Raw genomic sequence first — 17990 nt, forward strand, 5'->3', positions numbered from 1 at the left:
ACCTCAGAGCTACCTCACATGCCCCACTGCTACTCTTTTCACAGAAAATCAGACACAAAATACTGCTTACTTTTTAACCGTAGACCTGTTGCCATGCTGTTTTTGTGCACACAATACCATGTGGAGCTCTGTTATCGACTTGTATTGCTAACAATTTATTTGCCTCACAATGGCAAATAACATATAGGCTGAGATGAAAATGCAGCGTTGGTCACCACTGAAACCTGTAAACATGTAGTACTGCCCTCACATGGTTTTAGCCACTTAACACAATCCTCATTTATGTCTACGGCATCTTCAGAATACGATCAACACTTTAACTCGCCGACAGCCTTTTCTGTCTGTAAAACTGCAGTTTGTGAAGTGCTCTCCCACACCAAAGTCCATGGAAGAAATCAGTGATTTAAGCTCGAGTGGACAGGGAAGGTGCTGGTCTTTAATGTTGCCTCGTTTGATCAGTTTGTGTCAATTTGGAGTTTGAGATTGAACAGTTTAGGAAAAATACTAATGACGAGATGCAGATAAACACCCACACGGAAAGAAAAAATAACACTGTCTTTTTAAGGTTAGAGTTAGGAGCTAAGGAATACAGTGTGTGTGTGTGTGTGTGCGCGTGTGCGTGTGCGTGTGTGTCCAAGATTCTGTCAGTAGTTGTCGTCACTACCTGGTGGATGATATATTAAGCCATTAACATCGAATAAACCTTTGCACTTCTGTTGTATAATATGCCAAGAGCAGACACTGTCAAGTGCTGGGGCTCAGATTAAATAATGAGGAGGATGAAAATGTGAAAGGTCTTCTCGAACTTGGTCACAAACCAAAGATGTTTGTGTGGTAGCAATCACCTATTTACGCGCTTCTTTGCCCAAACCATCAAACCACCGGAGAGAAAAGCTCAAGCAGCCACACCACAGCTGTGCGGCCACAGCTTTATGCTCACACATCGACAAACTGAATCACTTGCCACCACCGAGTGTGTTACCATGTGTTTTTGCTATGGATGCTCTGTACATATGGTTTAGACTCTAATTTGGACCCGTACTTCATTCTGCTGCAGGACGTCCATGTATATTCTATCACGCAGTTCCATTCACTATCATTTCCATCTCTATTTCCATTCCACTGGATTGTCCCCAAGTGCAGGAGATGCGAGTGTGAGAGCGAGTGTCTGTGATTGGTTATAGATGGAGCCTGTGCTCCGCACACACCATGCCTGCCCGGCTCTGCTTCATGCATGGCCACACTTGATGACTCACTTCCCCCTACCCTTCCCGTAAAATCCCTCCCAATTCTGGAGAGCAGAGGCTTTGGAGGGGTGGGGGGAAGACGCGAAAATGACCTTCATGCACTCTCCTGCAACCTATCATCTGCACATCTGTTCCACACCCTGCCCCATCTTCATTACACAGTGATCTTCTGAAATATCCTGTTAAATGAAGCCATTTCATTTATCACTCTTGCGTCTATCACACCCGACAGACGCGAAAGATGTCGCCTACGAGCAATTATGCAGTCACTGCAGTCACGAAAGGCAACATGGTGATTTATTTATGACTTTGTCGCAAGACAAACATACTGCATATAAAGTGGAACGACTCTGTTAACAAAGGAATCCAAGGCAAAAAAGAATGATTACACTAAAATCACAATTATCCAAAAAGCAGTGAAATTATTATACCGTTCTTTGCTTGTTTTTTTCCATGCCTGTAATGCACTTCTTTTCAGGGAAAAACAAGCTGATTATACAACAATGATAACAGATGCATACAATGCTCTCTTGTATGAAACAAGGTAGTATTTTAGTGGTCAAAAGAGCCAGTGTCACGTCTCTCCTCCCCTCTGCAGTTTTCCAATTATTTCTTCTCAAATGTATGCTTAAAAAAAATGTACAACAAAACCACGATTGTATAAAAGTATCCATCCTTTTCATTGGGGGAAAAAAACGATCTACACCAATGAAACTGGAAAATGGTACATTCAAAAACAGCAAAGTTCTTATGAGCACCTGTTGACAGCTGACCGAGCGGGAAGAGACCAACAAGTAGTTAACATGCTGTTGGAGAGAAAAAAATTGAATAATTCCAAGTATTTCATAACATAGCAACCCCAGCAACGTCTGTGTTGTCTCACTTCCCTTTTCTCTTATTTCTTCAAAACCTCTCTTTCACTCTTGGCATCCAGCCAGGACATCAAATATTTAAACTTGAGGAAATTCTTTCCCAAAGAACAAATATCTAGTGGACAGGAATTCAGGTTGGATTCTCTCTTTTCTTGAAGTTTTAACACTAAACTACTTCAAAAGGCAGCACATGGCCGTGTCAGTGAAGGCGGCACAGATTTAAACAGACTTCATGTGGATCTATTCAGAACTTCACTGTACGCGTGTTTGTACAAGTGTAAATGTAGTAGTCTGTGAGGACACATTTGGGTTCAAATCTATCTTTAGGAGGACATTTTGACCTTTTGAGAAGATTCTGGCTAGATCTTTAAAACCTTGAAGTAGTTTTGAGAGTTGGTTTAAGGGTAAGGGTTAGAATTAGCTTTAGGTTAAGGGGTTAGGCCTCAGGATGTAGTGCTAGAGGTAAGGATAATGGGCAAGGAAAAGCTTTATGTCTGATTGAGTGTCCTCATTGAGAATGCTGTACAAGAATGTGTGTTTGAGTACTTGTATTTATAGTACTTTGTGAGGTCCAAAAAAGGTAAAAGCCTATCTTTGGGATGACATTTTGACCTTGGGCACCAGAATTTTAAAGGGCTTTTTCAGGGTTAAGGCCTGGTGTTAGCGTTAGAGTTAGTATTGGGTTTAAGGTTAGGCACTTAGTTGTGATGTTTAAGGTTCGGGTAAGGAGTTAGGGAATTCATTATGTCAATGATGTGTCCTCAGTGAGATATAAAAACAAGTTAGAGAGTGTGTGTGTGTGTTTAGAGGTGGAAAGAGAAGGTCGTCATTTGAGGAAGAAATTAAAGAAAGGGGAAGAAACAAACACTGCATGACTTAATATATTTTCACTGAGATAATTGCTGTGAAACATAGTCTTGTTTTCCACCTCCACATCCTACACGTCAACCATGTCACAAAATTGTCCCTATTTCTGTTTTTTCTTTTCTTTGCAGTTGCGTTTTCTCAATGTTTAGAGTTCTCTGTGCAAACAAACTATGTCATCATACCTGGAAGTTGCCAACCATGATGAGTCCAGCAGCACAGATCCAGCCTGTGGAGAGACTCGCTGTGTTGAGAACACAGTTTTGGTGCTTCTCAATCACGTGGGCGTATCGGAGCAGAACGATCACCATAACTGCGGGGAGACAGAGGGAAAAGACAGAGACTAAAACCACAGTACTGCATCAGAAGAGGTGTGAAAGGCTGCATGAATGGGACACCAGGTGACATTAGGCTCGCATGTGAAAGCAAAATACATACTGTTTACATTCAGTGCAAAGAAAACACCTCCTTTACCACAGAAACAAAAGAATTCCTGCTGTTTGAGAATCACAGGAAGTTGAAATTCTCTGCCCGACGAGTTGGAAATAAGGGGAAGGAAATGGCGGGAAAGTGGCAATGATCCACAAGTGGGGGTTGGTTGTAGTCTTACATAAGATTAAAAGACCAAGGGAAGAGAAATACAGTATATGGGACAGATGACTGCTGATGTGCTAATTGGCTGTGACTAGGGGTATTGTCGCTATGATGAGGAGCTGATCCCCCCCCCTTGGTTTTTTTCTTTGTTAGCTCCTCACCACTGGTGGAAAGCAGAGCAGATGGGATGAGTGAAACAGAGGAGGCTGAAGGAGTAAGAGGGGACACTGTACCCCTCCTGTGTTGACCTGAAAACTAGCACAATATCCCTGAGACCAAACTGTGAGGTAACCTGCATCTCATCTCTGTGTGAGAGTCAGCCGCCACAGCCAAAAGAGAATGAAATCAGAAGCAAGGTCACAGAGAAGAAAGGAACCGTTGTCATACTGTAAAGCTGTCTCCAAGGACAACACGGTACCTGACAACAAAGGAAAGGACAGTGCGTTAACGCCGCCGCTCAACTGGACCATGTCCCAGTATACAAGCAATAATCAGAAATCAATTTGTTACAAAAAAAAAACCCGCTGCTTTTTCCAATGTCATGTAAAGTGGTGGTGCTCTGCTTGCTGGTCGATAATCAAACCTACATCCTGCTTTGAATTTATACTTCACTTTTCAACATAAACAAATGTCCATTCAAACAACTGTCAAATGAGTTGTTTGTGTGGAGCCGACCATCTCCCCACAACTTCCCGTTTCTCCATATAGCAGTGTTATGATCTTGTGTTGCCAGGTGACATTCCCATGCTGCACACAGGAAGTGCTGTGTTTTATATCGGGGCTGATGGTAACAGCAACATTGTGCTAGTAACGGCTGCAAACAAGTTGGAATGTGAGTGAAAACATAAAGAAGCGCACACTAAAAGCTTCAGAAATGGATTCTAATGTGAGGGAAAAAAAACCCTGGTCGTTCAGCTGTTTAACAGGATAAATGCTTCCTTTTCTTCATTTTAACCCCATATTTTAATGCTGAATGCTAATTTAAATGGATTTAGGTGATATAGGATTGAAAGGGAGGGAAGTGAATAGTTAGGATTAGGATTAACCATTTTGTTTATATAAACATGTTAACTTTTCTTGTCCACAAACTAAACCATGTAAAAACGTCACTGAAATGTTGCTACATATCTATAATCGAAATATTAGGAACATACCGTATGAATTAGGTGTCCAGCTAAAGTCACTGTAACAGATATGATTACATAATGTATGATATTGTTTTTCTTTAAATCCTCTGGCCCTAGGGAGTGTGTTTGTCTTCTCAACTCTCTGTTCCTTGAGCTCCATATTAATCTTGGAAAAGAAAAAAGTGATTTCAGTCACAGTCATGGACAAACGAAAACTGTCCCCGGGCTCGGAAACAATCTTGATTTTGTTTCCTTGGTGTCTCTTTTTTTCCTACTCCACAAGAACATGTGACTGAACGGACCAGAATGTCAAATGCATTAATTTACTTAGATTACGGCATATTTGTGTCTCTGCTGCAGACTGGCTGCCTGCGGATCTTCCCTACAGCATTTTCGACAAAATAACTCTTCTATCATAACAAATGAGTGTGGCTAAATGCACTGGCATTGACTTAAGATGATGAGAAGTTGGCTTGAAGGTTAGAGACGATGATTTTGCCCAGCTGCTCTCCATTAGAATGTCCATGTTTCTTCTGTTTTTGTTCTTATGCATAGCTTACTTTTAGCTCACAGGTTCCTACAGCATGAGACTAATAAGTAGACATGAAAGCCGACCCACAGTCACTTATCTTAAGTTTAACAAATACATTTATATACTGTAAAGCATGTCATACTTTAGAGCAGCAATGTTAATTCAATTCATCGACTAATAATTGAGCGACTTTTGCTGATCGATAAACTGGTTTCAGTGGGTTTTTTTCAATGATTAAAACAAGTTTTGTGTTTTTTCAGCTTCTTAAATGGGAACATTTTCCAGTTTCTTAAACCTGGAAATAATGATGTTCTCACTGATCGACATTTTTCTTTAACATTTTCTGATGTTTAACAGACCAAACACGTAATGGATTAATCGAGAAAATAACCGTTAGATGTCGCCCTACTCGTATTCCTATGGCTATGTCCATAGGACTGTGTTTTCATTTGAAAATGGTGATTCACACTTTAAAACACTCATCATTTAACCATTCAAGTTAAAGATTACATTGTTTGCCAATGTATCGGGAGTGCTTGGGCCAAAAACAGTTACCCATATATACACGTTTTTCCTTATATCCAACTGCAGACGTCTCTTCTGTGGTGAAATTAACATAATATTTGGTATATGTATATTAAATACTACTGTTTTAGTCATGTTGAGGGATTTTTGCGTTTGTAGATATCAGATAACACATTTAAAGGCCAATATCGGCCGATAACTGTAACGTGCATCCCTAAGTCAAGTACATTGTGTACGTGAGGGGAGGACAGTGTAAACAGGAAGATGATTCTCTCTTCTGCAGTTGTTTACAGAAAGTACTACGAGCTTGAAATTACAATGGTGAGGTGAAAGTGAGACCGACACTAAGAGTCAACAGAGCTTTCTGGCCACAACAATAGTCACGCTAAAAAAAGGAACCAAATCCAAAAGCAAAATCCAGGGAAATGCTTTATCATTTTCAAAGCTCTCCATTTCTGCCCTTTTTTATTCTTCTTCATTTTTAAATGAAGACGGAGCAAGTGAATTCAATTTCTATGCCAGGGTGGGGTGGAAGGCAGGCGTGTCCGGCGCTGAATTTATGCAAACAAACAAACATTCCTCTTCTCACATGCAGACAACGGTGAACTAATGAATGAATGAAAACACCATCACAATAAATGCATATTCCTCCACTGGCCACACTCTACACTTAAAAGTTAAATTAACCCTGCCATGACCACAAGGAGATAAGTTTCAACCCAAAAATCCTGCAGCATTCTCTCACACAGGATGAAATAATGTATGCATTGTCTTTAAAACATTGTGTGTGTGTATGTGGCAGAAAGATGTCCTGATGTAATATGCAGTTCACTGGGTCTAGACAGGCTACAGGCACGATCGACGATGCACGACATAAATCAATACGCTAAGAAGCTCAGCAGTGATTATTTACAGTAGCCTGTTGTACAGATACAGTACATGCCACATCAATTGAATCTACTTTTGTAGAGCGGCTTTATCTCAGGTATTAACACGGTATTAACATGATATCACTTTACACACTAACTGGACCGTGAAGACTCATGCAGCCAAGTCTGACCTGGGGATAAAAATGATTAAATTGCTTTGTGCAGTTTCAAAAAAGCTAGAATTTATAGTGATATTTGATATTTACATAACGCTGGTATTCTGGTGGTGTCTCATAGAGAGAATAAAAAAAGGAAGCATTAAGGGATTCAGCCTGTTCCTTTTATTCTTAGTGATTATGTTTATAGTATATTAAGTGAAATGAAACTGTAAATGTGTGATTCTTCTGAAGGTTGCAGATGCATTATGTGATATGATAACAGACTCACTGGCTCACTGTGCAGATACACATATAGCTGAGCAATGGAGACAGAAAGTCTGCCAACAATTAGTTGTTTTTTTTGTCATCATAAGATGCTTCATTTTAGTTCTAGCGGTTCTGTGATCATGAAAATGTCAGCAGGGAAAAGGGCATCTAGGGAATGTACGCAAGGTTGACAGTAGTTGTGGTCGTCTGACAGGAGCCGCACAAACATGCTGCTCTGACCACACCTCAACACATACTGTACATACAGTAAATACGTACATGAAGACAAAAGCTCTAAGATTATTGTCTGATCATGGATTCGCTCCAGCCTCCCTCTCAAATGTATCAATCAGTTATTGAAGAATGGTCAGACCATCAGGCCTAAAACAGAAGCATGGAGAATCCTTGTAAACAAACCTCTCGCCAGCCTTTTTTATATGTCGTACATATAAACACACACACGGAGAAGAAGTCTAAGACACAGCTGGGAAACATTAGCTACATCAGAGTAGACGGCACCACCGGTTAACAGGGACAGCACATGGAGACCAACCAAAACAGGCCCGTACATGAGAGCACATGTTTTGCTTTCCTAATACACACTCACTGCAAAGCTATTCTGTTACCATTTCAACCTCCGTCAACAGTCAAATTCGCCACATGCAAGAGTTTGACTGGATCACGGTCAGTGTGGTTGTAGGTTTTGTGAGAAACCAGCAATTTTCTAAAGGGCAGCAGATCTGATGTTACTGGAAATTCCTGACTGAAGCACAGCCGTTCAAGAACGTACGATAGGGTAGCCTGAGACAAGTTTCCATGGTAACCATCTTTTTGTTGTTGTATCTTTTGACCTAAACAAAAGCTTGCCACCATTCGGCCTGGAAAGTGTTGAGCTGCAAGGACGATGCGCAGTCGGCGCTTACGGAGACTGAGGGTGAAGTGCACACATCCAGTTTGTGTGGAATTCCACTGAATTTATGAAATTTATGTCACACGGAACTCTGCAAAATCAAGGTCACACAAAGTATGAGCTGGGTTTTGTGGTGGTAACAGTTTCAGATTCTGGGAAATATCTCAAAGTATGTTTGCCCCTGAAAAAAATCGTTATAAAGGGCCAGTTAACCCTTAAACCTCACCCTACCTCTCTACCTCTGCAAAACCTACACCTGAAAGCACAAACCAGAGGCTTAATAACAGGCGTAAAATAGGACACTGTGTTTGTAACTTACCTATGAATGAGCCTGTACTGCAGATAAGGCTGAAGAAGCAGCTCTCAGGGGGAAGTGTCCCACATTTACTGCAAGAAAAAGTAAACAATCTATCAGAGAAAATCAGTGAATCAACCTACACACACTGCACGGGAACACTTATTCCTCCTCCCACGTCGTGCACTCTGACATGTTACATGTTAGAGAGGCTTTGTGCTTGTCTAGTAAGGGGTTGGGGGGGGACTACGTTTCCTCACATCCCTTCGTGAAGTCTTTGACTTTTCACCTACTGCATACTGCCTCTCTTCTAGGAATGGGAAATGTTTGTAGGACGGGAAGGCAGGAGACAGTCAACACAGGCCGTCTGTGCCCTGATATGCTGCCAACAAAGACTTCTCAGCTGACTGCAGTTACACACACACACACACACACACACACACACACACACACACACACACACACACACACAATCTTCAGTTCACTCTGTGGATAAAAATGGAACATTTATAAGACTAATATTTGCATTATCTTTGAATTATTTGTGCATTACTATGATATTTCTACTTTCATGGAACATCATCGTGCCCTGTAAATGTCAGCCACATTTAGTCATTTAGTCAACATTAAAAAGGGATTTGTGTACACTTTACAAAGCCTTTTCTTCAGACCTCAGTCTTTACACTCTGCAGCTGGCCTCTGATGTGGACCAAAAAAAGCTAAACGGGAGAGTGGGAGTGTCTAAACTTACTCCCAGCTCTGTGTGAGTGTGTTTACTTGGTTAAAAGCTGACCCATGTTTTGCCTCTGGGCTGCCACGGTGGCAGCAGGATATTTCAGCCCCAAGTTATTTTCAGAATGCACTCACATACACACACTCACACAGTCACACACTCAGGGAACGGTCTGCTTGACGCGCCTTCACTTTTTGTCAACGATGTGCCAACAGGAGTCACGTTAAACAATGGGACAGTATTCCTGTTAACGACATGACCAAGACTTCAAACAAAGAGACAGAGAGGAGACAGAGGGACATGCAGAGGGGAGGGAGGGTGGAGTTCAGGCAGGGAGACTCACTGACCTGATGAGAGGTACGTTGTCTAGTGTGCAGCACAAGGTTGGTCCACTCTGTAAATAAAGCTCCTCTTCACATGACTGGTTGTACAACCTGGAAAATCAAACACACACAAGTTCAAGTTCAGTGGAAGGAGCCAAAACTTGTCTAGGAAACATAAGGCCGGGAATAATTATCCAATCACTAGATGCCAGTATCCCAGTGTTATTTTTCCTTGAAAACTATGTTGTGAAATCACAAGCAGGCTTTCTAAGAATGGTAAGTCAAACCACAATTGTCAAAAACGTGACTCAAACTGCATGAAAGCAATGACATATAGTTAATCACAGTTTTGATCTGTGTTCATTTACTGCACATTATTCTTTGGGGTTATGCGCTGATTTAGATGCATGTCTCTCAGTTTTAGGTGAAATAATAACAACTGGGATGAATGCACTGAGAAAAATAAACGTATCCTGCAGCAAAAAGATTGGGAAACATGCAGAGACCGACACGGACGGGGCCATGGTTTTGTACATGTTATGATTAAATGGTTAAAGCAAGAGTACAGGAGGGTTTCAGCAACGTACCAATTATCCACAGGGCAGACATGTTGGTTGTACAGGGCCATGGCGTAGCTAAAACAAAAGAGAGGAAGCACCATTAGCCAAATATACAAATAAAGCATCAGGATTCAGGTGAGAGGAGAATGTCCTTAAGAAAATGAAGTCTTATCTTTTAAAAACCTCAACATCCAATTGTTTGTTCAACCTCGATGACCACATCACTTCATCTCTTATCTTATGCATATAGGGCCAAAGATTGTGAAGACTGACCCGTGTCAGTCAAACCAGTGTGACTATTACTAAAACTTTATTGTTTATTTAGGCCAGTCACTGACCTGTCACTTCCACAGAAATGTCAATGACCGGAGAATCAAAAAGATGAAAACTACTCTGTGAGTTAAAGACCTGTTCTTCAAATTTAGACGTGGAGACTTGTTTCTAGTCGACTTTAGGACTGAAATGATTAGTCAATAAATCGATTACTCAAATAAATCGGCAACTATTTTGGCGGCTCTCTCAAACAAAGAAATGATTAAAACAGAATCATTTTGGTTTGTGGACAAAACAATTCATTTCCTGGGTTGGTAAACACATTTTCTGATATTTTACAGACCAAACAAGTAGTCGATTAATCGAGAAAATAATCGACAGATTAATCGACAATGAAAATAATTAATAGTGGACATGTTTTAATATATTAGCTGCAGTGAAAGGGCATGTTTGTTTCTTCCAAAGAGTGACTGGTTTTAAGAAGATGAACAAGCAGTGATCAGCTTCTACATCATTCTGCCTCAGGGTTTTAAAGACACTTTATTACCAACAACATGTTCAACTCAGCTGCTTCTACCTTGTCCAAATATGTTTAAGACATGTGGAACTACAGATGGAAATGGGACAAACATGAAGAAGAAGGACAACTAGTGACTTCTCAGCATTTATTAACCGATCATCTCATCTAGATTTCTTTGCAACAGACTGGTCACAATTCCAGCGGTTCAAAGCTAACCATCATTCCGTTACTCAAATCAAGGTATGATAATACAGTGCACATGCATTCAGGGCTTAGGGTGGAAACGATAGAAGCACCATTCTCATTCTCGAAAGTCTGTGTACCATCAAAAATGCCTTTCAAGCAAAATAATTGCATTGGGTTGCATTAAAAGGCTGGTTTAAACTGAAGAACAAGAGCTAATAGTTACAAGAACTTATATATGAAACTGTGCAGTATAATCAATATATATATATATATATATATATATATACACACACACACACAACACATGATTATTCGTCATCATCTTTCCGATTGGACCTCTGACAACAAATGGCAACAGGCAGAATGGATGGATTGGAAGGATGAGACGATGTAAAGGCCAGCAGACGAACGAGACACAGTCAGACACAGAGACTATCTGTCCTGAACGCAGCTGTAGTTCAGTAGGAGGTTAAGTACCAATTAAAAAATGTCTTCAAGGTCGATAGTATCTTGCACACAAACCAGTCTTTGGAGAGACAAATCATACAACCTCACACACACACACGTTTGCGCAGCTATCCTTTTAAGGACTTGTGTTGAATTCCATTCTTCTGCATGTTAGTGCCATTTTCCTCTGTAGTTCCACATGTCTTGAACATGTATGGACAAGGTAGAAGCAGCTGAGTGGAACCTGTTGTTGGAAATAAAGGGTCTTAAAACCCTGAGGCAGAATGATGTTAAAGCCGATCACTGCTTGTTCATCTTCTTAAAACAGGTCACTCTTTAGAAGAAACAAATGTGCCCTTTCACTGCAGCCAAAGTCATTTAGTATCAGAAAATTGGCATGTTAGGTGGAAATAATTCATAACACAAACAACAGTTTTCATACAGATTTCATACTTTGAAGGACTCCCATTGACTTCCATTCATTTGGAGAGGCGAACCAAAGCCTTATCACTAACTTAACCATAACCAGTTAATGCTTAAACTAACCCACAATTCAAACCTTTGCCCTGAACTTAACCAGTTCCTCAGAAAGAAGGTGCAGAATACTGGTCCTTATGAGGTCAGTATCTATGTCAGAAAGGTCCTACAGAGGCACCGGATACAAAATCAATCTGAGTTAAAAATAAACAGCCTAGACTGTTTGAAGCCTGCATTCAAGCCCATTTGCTCGACCAAAAAAAAACATTTGATTACACAAAAAAGATAAACTATCCTTCTGAGAAGATAATCACAACACCAAAGCATCTGCCAATTGTATGGGGAAGTATTTCTGGTTCTAAAACATAGTCGGTAAAGTAACCAACAAATCAGTTTCTCCTGCTGTCGGGAACGTGTCCCAACTAGACGATAATTTGCCATGTTTGTCATCTGTGAAAAGGAAACTCCGCAGTTCATGTCTGTCAAGATGGCTATTATCGTCATCTGTTTGCACTGGACTGATAGGCCTACGACAAAAATCCTTGCAAAATGTAAAAAGCAAACAGTGAATCAACACTTGATAGATTTCAAACAAATCCAAAAGCACTATCTGCTCTTAACATCTTTCTTTGTGGCCCAACTTTCCCAACTTTAAAAGCTTTCTTGTATTCAGTAAAACACATGTGTTGTACCCTCTGACTCATATAAAGGGTGGTAACACTTGTTTGGCTAATACCGGTTGGCATCATGCTATGTGAATCACCATCTGAAAGTCATACAAGCCAAATTGCAAACATGTTGACTGTAAAGGGAACTGTACTTGTATAACACACAGAGGAAACCCGTGAATGGAACATGGCCTTCAGGTAGAAGACTGCCAGAACTCCAAGTCCAAACCACAAAAGAATAACACCAACTTGGTGAAAACAAAAGACGCATACAGCAAATACAGACATAAACTAAGGGAGTTCATTAGAAAGAATACAGGAAAAGAAACCACAGCCAAGTGAAGCAGTTATATTTTCCATGTTGAGACTTCCAAATGCTAAAATAGCAGCAGTGCAGCTCTGGGAAACGTCTGAATAAAAACGCCCCTTTTCCAAACATGGAAGTAAACTTATGCATTCTTCGAAGGAGGCTAAGTAATAATGGGTTTGTTTGCATAATTAGACATCTATCACAGCACAGCAGAGGTTGTAAACGCTAATTGCATGTCTGTGGGACTGACTGAGTGTTTCGTTACTTTTCCATTCAGGATTCAACAACCAACACTTGGAAAACTTGTTCATGGAAAATCTGATTTTGACAGCAAACGAATATAGTAGAAACCACAGGAAAGGGTGGAATAAGACTGTGGATGATGTTGGCACTCACTGTGTGCAGAACTCCCACTTGCTTCTCTTACTAGTTTGCTAAAGATCCAAGTAAAATGGTGAATACTTTTTAATATTTTGAAGACAAACAACGATCAAAAGCTGTTTAAAATGTAAACAATCAGGCGGGCAGCTGAGAGCTGGAGCACACTTGGAAGGTCAGCAAAAAGAATCTTAGCCAAAACTCTTGGGTGGGCACAAGAATGAGCATTCCTCTCCGAGCATGGCCACCAGATGCTGAGTCAAACTTCTGCTCACACTCATGTCATTTTTCTGTACCTTGTTCCAGCTCAGTCTGCCACAGTGAAGGAGGGGAGCAGCAAGTGGCATCCTTTCACCAAACCTAAATCTACTACTTAATATTCTTATTTACACGTGTCCGTTGGTTAAATATCCAATTGTTATATTGTTAGCGATGCAAGAAATTATCAGCATGTTGGCAGATATTAGCTTTAAAGTGTATTAAACGCGCCAAGATCTGCCGATACAACTAAAATAGTAGGCAGAAAAAAGTTACTACTTCCTTGACTTCAAGGCTAGCGCCCCCTACAGCTATTATCTATTATCTGTTTATGCTCTTTTATTTTGCACAATAAAGATATTTTACATCCATATCTGCTGGGACATACAGACATTATGTTAATTTCACTACAGAAGAGACTAAATTACTTCTGCAGTTGGGCAAAAGGAAAGGCGTATACATATATATATCGGTTATTGGCCACTTATATATTGGCATATCGGATAACGGCAAAAAAGTCCAATATCGTGCACCCCTAGTCCACAAAGCAACTATGTTTCCTGTCATAGATAAACAAAGACTTTGAACTCAAATAATTCATTTTCACTTTATAATAAAGTAAACACTTAAACCAATTAATAAATTACCAAAATAGTCAACAATATCAAATACTCATCGAATAATTGTTGCAGTTTCAACAACACAAATAGAACAATTTAATCTAAAGTGGGGTTCCTCTGTCTGTTTCTGCATGTGTTGGGTTTGACTGATTTCTTCTGTGCATTATGTTTGCATGTTATCTTCTCTATTTGTATTATTGTTGTTATGCCTCGTCTTTGCCCTCTGATGTAAAGGGCACTACATAAATATTTCCAACGCCATTTAACATTCCACAGTCTGGGAAAAAAAAGAGCCAAAATTGCTCATAGAAACAAAGCAGCCTTGTCAAGGTAACGGGAAGGAAATGGACCTACGGTCCGCACCATTTGACATTTTAAGATCAGATCAGCTTTCAAATTAGTGTAGGTCTATAGCAGCAGACCTTTTCTCCTCCAAAGCCTTGTATACCTGAATATGCGTGCACACTCCTGACTGGACTGTAAAGCAGCCGTGTCTCACACAAACGCTCAACTGTAGTGTAAGGTGTTAGCGCTGGCGTCTGATTAGACTGCCAACTCCCCCCACTACTCATCAAAGATGTACCACAAAGCCCAAATACAGGACTGCGACAGTTTGGAATGGGGCCATCTGTCTCTCTCTCTCCCCTCAGGGTTTGTGTTTTCTCCTCCCAGAATAATAACAGGGCAGACAGGAGAGCTGGTGTGAGGCCAGACATAACCGGGAGGTTCTCACTCTTTTCTCTGCCATACATCTGCTCAGATACGACAGATAATTACCCTACACTCAAACCTGCATGTCGCACATTTAGGAGAAGGGTGATAATCCCTGATGCTTCCAGGAGAGAGTTAATCCACATGCAATTGCCATGGCTCCCAGGAATTCAGGGTAAATATGCAGTGCTGTTTTCCTCGAGGCAAGAGACTGAGGTGTCACAGGGTTTGGACAGCGGATTTGTAATTTATAGAACATCACCTTTTTTCTCTGTATTGAAAACAAAATGACTGTGATTGTAGAGTGGGTATGCCTGCAAAAACGTGTGTGAAAGCAGTTTTTTATGGTCTAATAAACAGTAAACTAGTTTATGTTCAGGGCTGTGGTTGGTCAAATTTGCTTTAATGTGTGGGTTGTAATATAGACAAGATGTTTTCTTTGTGCCTGGCAGCACAGAAAACAAACCATATGAATGAACACTAAAATAAAACTTGCATCACTACTCACTACCGGGGGCAACAGGTATTGCCAAAGAAATGCAACACTTACACAACCCATATCCCAGTGATGGTCAGAACTGGGAGGCTGACAGGCAGTATCATCCAGATCGACATCTTCCGGCACCTTCAACTGTCTCTTTCTTCTTTTTCCTCTTCGGCCAGCCGAGCGATATCTGCTCAAGTAGTACTAACATTTAAAAGAGTGTGACTGACATCTGCATCTGGTCATGGTCTTGGTCTTGAAGACGGAGGGTGGTAGGTGGGACACGGGTCGGACAGATGTCCTCTTTCAGCTGGTGAATGAGAGGAGAAGGGAAACGGGTCAGGGTCACTCACCAATAATCACCACCAACCCTTTGCCAATCAAAGCAATCCGAGTCTGACTCAACTAACAATTACCTTAATTATTGTTTAATGAATGAAAACTTCCTGTTTCAGTTTCCTGGAGTGCAAAAAGCAACCGCATTCTATTCACTGTCATACACGACACAGAGAAACATGAAAGCAGATCATAATTTCTGCTTTAAAAATGTACTAAAACTATGTGACAACCAAAAAAAATGCAGAAAAAAAGTCTTAACATCTATTCGCTCTAATCTGAAATCAGGATTATGTACCAAAACGAGTTAGTCCCTTGGTACTAATTCCTCAGGTGGTGACAGAAGATACACACTGGAGCTTTAAGCTTTCACAATATTATCATAAGAAAAAAGTTGCAAATCATTACTAATAATTATTGAGATGTCAGACAAGTTAAGACGTGTTTTATGCTCCTGAACATTTATGTGTAGTGACTCACATTATATCAACAAACATGTTTATATCATAAAATATACATTTGTATTGAGTTATTGCCCAGCCCAAATGATCCTGAAATACAATTATTTTGTTCAAGATTGTCACCTCATGCCTAAAATGCAAACCAGCACAGCATAGATAGATAGATAGATAGATAGATAGATAGATAATTTGATTTTGTTCCCATAGTGACATTTATCTTGGACTCAACAAGGCATGACCTATTAACACACAGTGTATGAATACACACACCAGCAACATAGGCATACAGGGTACACAAATGTTGTTTAAAAAATGGTTTAACCATCAAATGATCATATTAAATAAACATAAAATGAGTGACAAAATTATTGTTTGGCCCATAAAATGTTTGTAAGTGTATTTCTACCAAACGTTAAAATGTATGGTTTTGTCCAGACAGACCAAAATTAGAATCAGTTCAAATGATTTCTTCGTAATATGGAGCAAAGAAAAACAGAAAACATTCACATTTAAGAAGCTGAAAAATAATAAAGCTTGTTTCACTTATTAAAAAAACAAAACTTAAACCAATCAAGACTATTAATCGGCTAATTGTTGAAACCCAAAATCAATACAAGTAAGAGCACGTTAAAACGTTATTATAAAAAAACACGCACACACACACAAACCGATTAACTGATCATCAAATGAGTTAGCGATTCATTTAGTAATCAAGTTATGCTCGATTAATCGCTGCAGCCCTAGTTTCGATCACAAAACATGACAGGTAACAGGTATAAATGATCCACATTTACATGTACAGCTAATGGAGGCTGTTTTCATCCGTGTCACGGCAAACACTCGCAGCTTTTCCACCGTCAGGAGTCAGGACCTGATCCGGTACTAACTCACCTTAATCCTCCGTGATTTACTGACAAGTTCCAGCAGTTGAAGGTGGAGAAAAGAAGCCCGGCCTGTCCTCCACACACACTGGAGCACTGGACTCAAGCTTCACGGTGTGGTCTACACCCAACACCAGCTTCTCTCCTTTCTTTACCCCCGTTAAAGTTCGCAGTAGTCTCCGTTAGCTGGAGGAAGAGAAGAAGGAGGAGAAGAAGGAGGAGGAGACTCGCCCTCACATGGAGACGATGGCAAAGTCTGTCCGCCGCCACGAGACACCTCCGAGAATCCAGCTGTGTAGCTCCGCCCCTCCCACCCACCGAAACAGTGGCAGGGTGCGTTGCATTTAAGTCTGGGCGCGCGCCGGGTTCCACTTACAAAGGAAGTGACGAAAAAAAAAAGTCTAAAATAAATAAGCGGTCTTGCAGTGTTGTAATATTACATGTACAAATACTTCGTCACTGTACATAAGAACAACATTAATCTATCTGTACTTTGTTTTATATTCCTAGCAACTTCGATTTTTATTCCTTTGTTACTATCTTTGTTACTCGTTACTACCAAATAAATTCAGAAGAAGAAGAGTAGGTAATATAGAGCTTTTCTAGTCTTGATGAGCTGATTTACACTACATTTTGTCATTCACTCATTGACACCCATTCACAAGCTTCAACATGTGTTTTGCTCAAGGACACATATAGACTAGCAGAGAGAGGAAATTGAACCCACAACCTTCCATTTGAAAGACAACACGCCCTACCACTAAGCTGCCTTGGCTCAATCCTCCTTCAATCAAAACTCCTCACTTTTTAAATACTTTTACTTCTAAAACTTAAGTAAATTTTATATCAGAAAATCTTTTTTTTTTTCTGGACCCTCTCACTCTAGCGGCTATAATACACACTACCATTAAACTCTGAAAAAGCCCAAAAACTGAAAAACTGATGAAACTTAAACTCTGATTGTAGAAAAAGTAGGAATGGCATTGAAAAGTTGAATAAGTTAGAAGGAGTTTAAAGATGTATGAAAATGTTGTTTTAAAATTTTCTTCATTCATTCCTGTGGAAAAAAATCAGTGGAAAATGTTAAATAATTTGGAGAATAGT

The 17990-nt window shown here is 40.2% G+C and overlaps 1 protein-coding gene across 1 annotated transcript; it reads right to left on the bottom strand.

Moving 5' to 3' along the window:
- Nucleotides 1-3089: 3089 nt before the first annotated feature.
- On the bottom strand, nt 3090-17164 carry zgc:154058 (Transmembrane protein 150A-like). Its single transcript, XM_044045309.1, has 6 exons — nt 16897-17164; nt 15275-15518; nt 9904-9951; nt 9341-9427; nt 8285-8352; nt 3090-3296 (listed from the first exon to the last, which is right to left on the bottom strand). The coding sequence occupies exons 2-6, from the start codon at nt 15337-15339 to the stop codon at nt 3163-3165; spliced, it is 402 nt and encodes a 133-aa protein (XP_043901244.1). The 5' UTR covers nt 15340-15518; nt 16897-17164; the 3' UTR covers nt 3090-3162.
- Nucleotides 17165-17990: the final 826 nt, after the last annotated feature.

The sequence above is a fragment of the Solea senegalensis genome, linkage group LG15 (genome assembly GCF_019176455.1).
Source record: "Solea senegalensis isolate Sse05_10M linkage group LG15, IFAPA_SoseM_1, whole genome shotgun sequence".
NCBI lineage: Eukaryota > Metazoa > Chordata > Actinopteri > Pleuronectiformes > Soleidae > Solea > Solea senegalensis.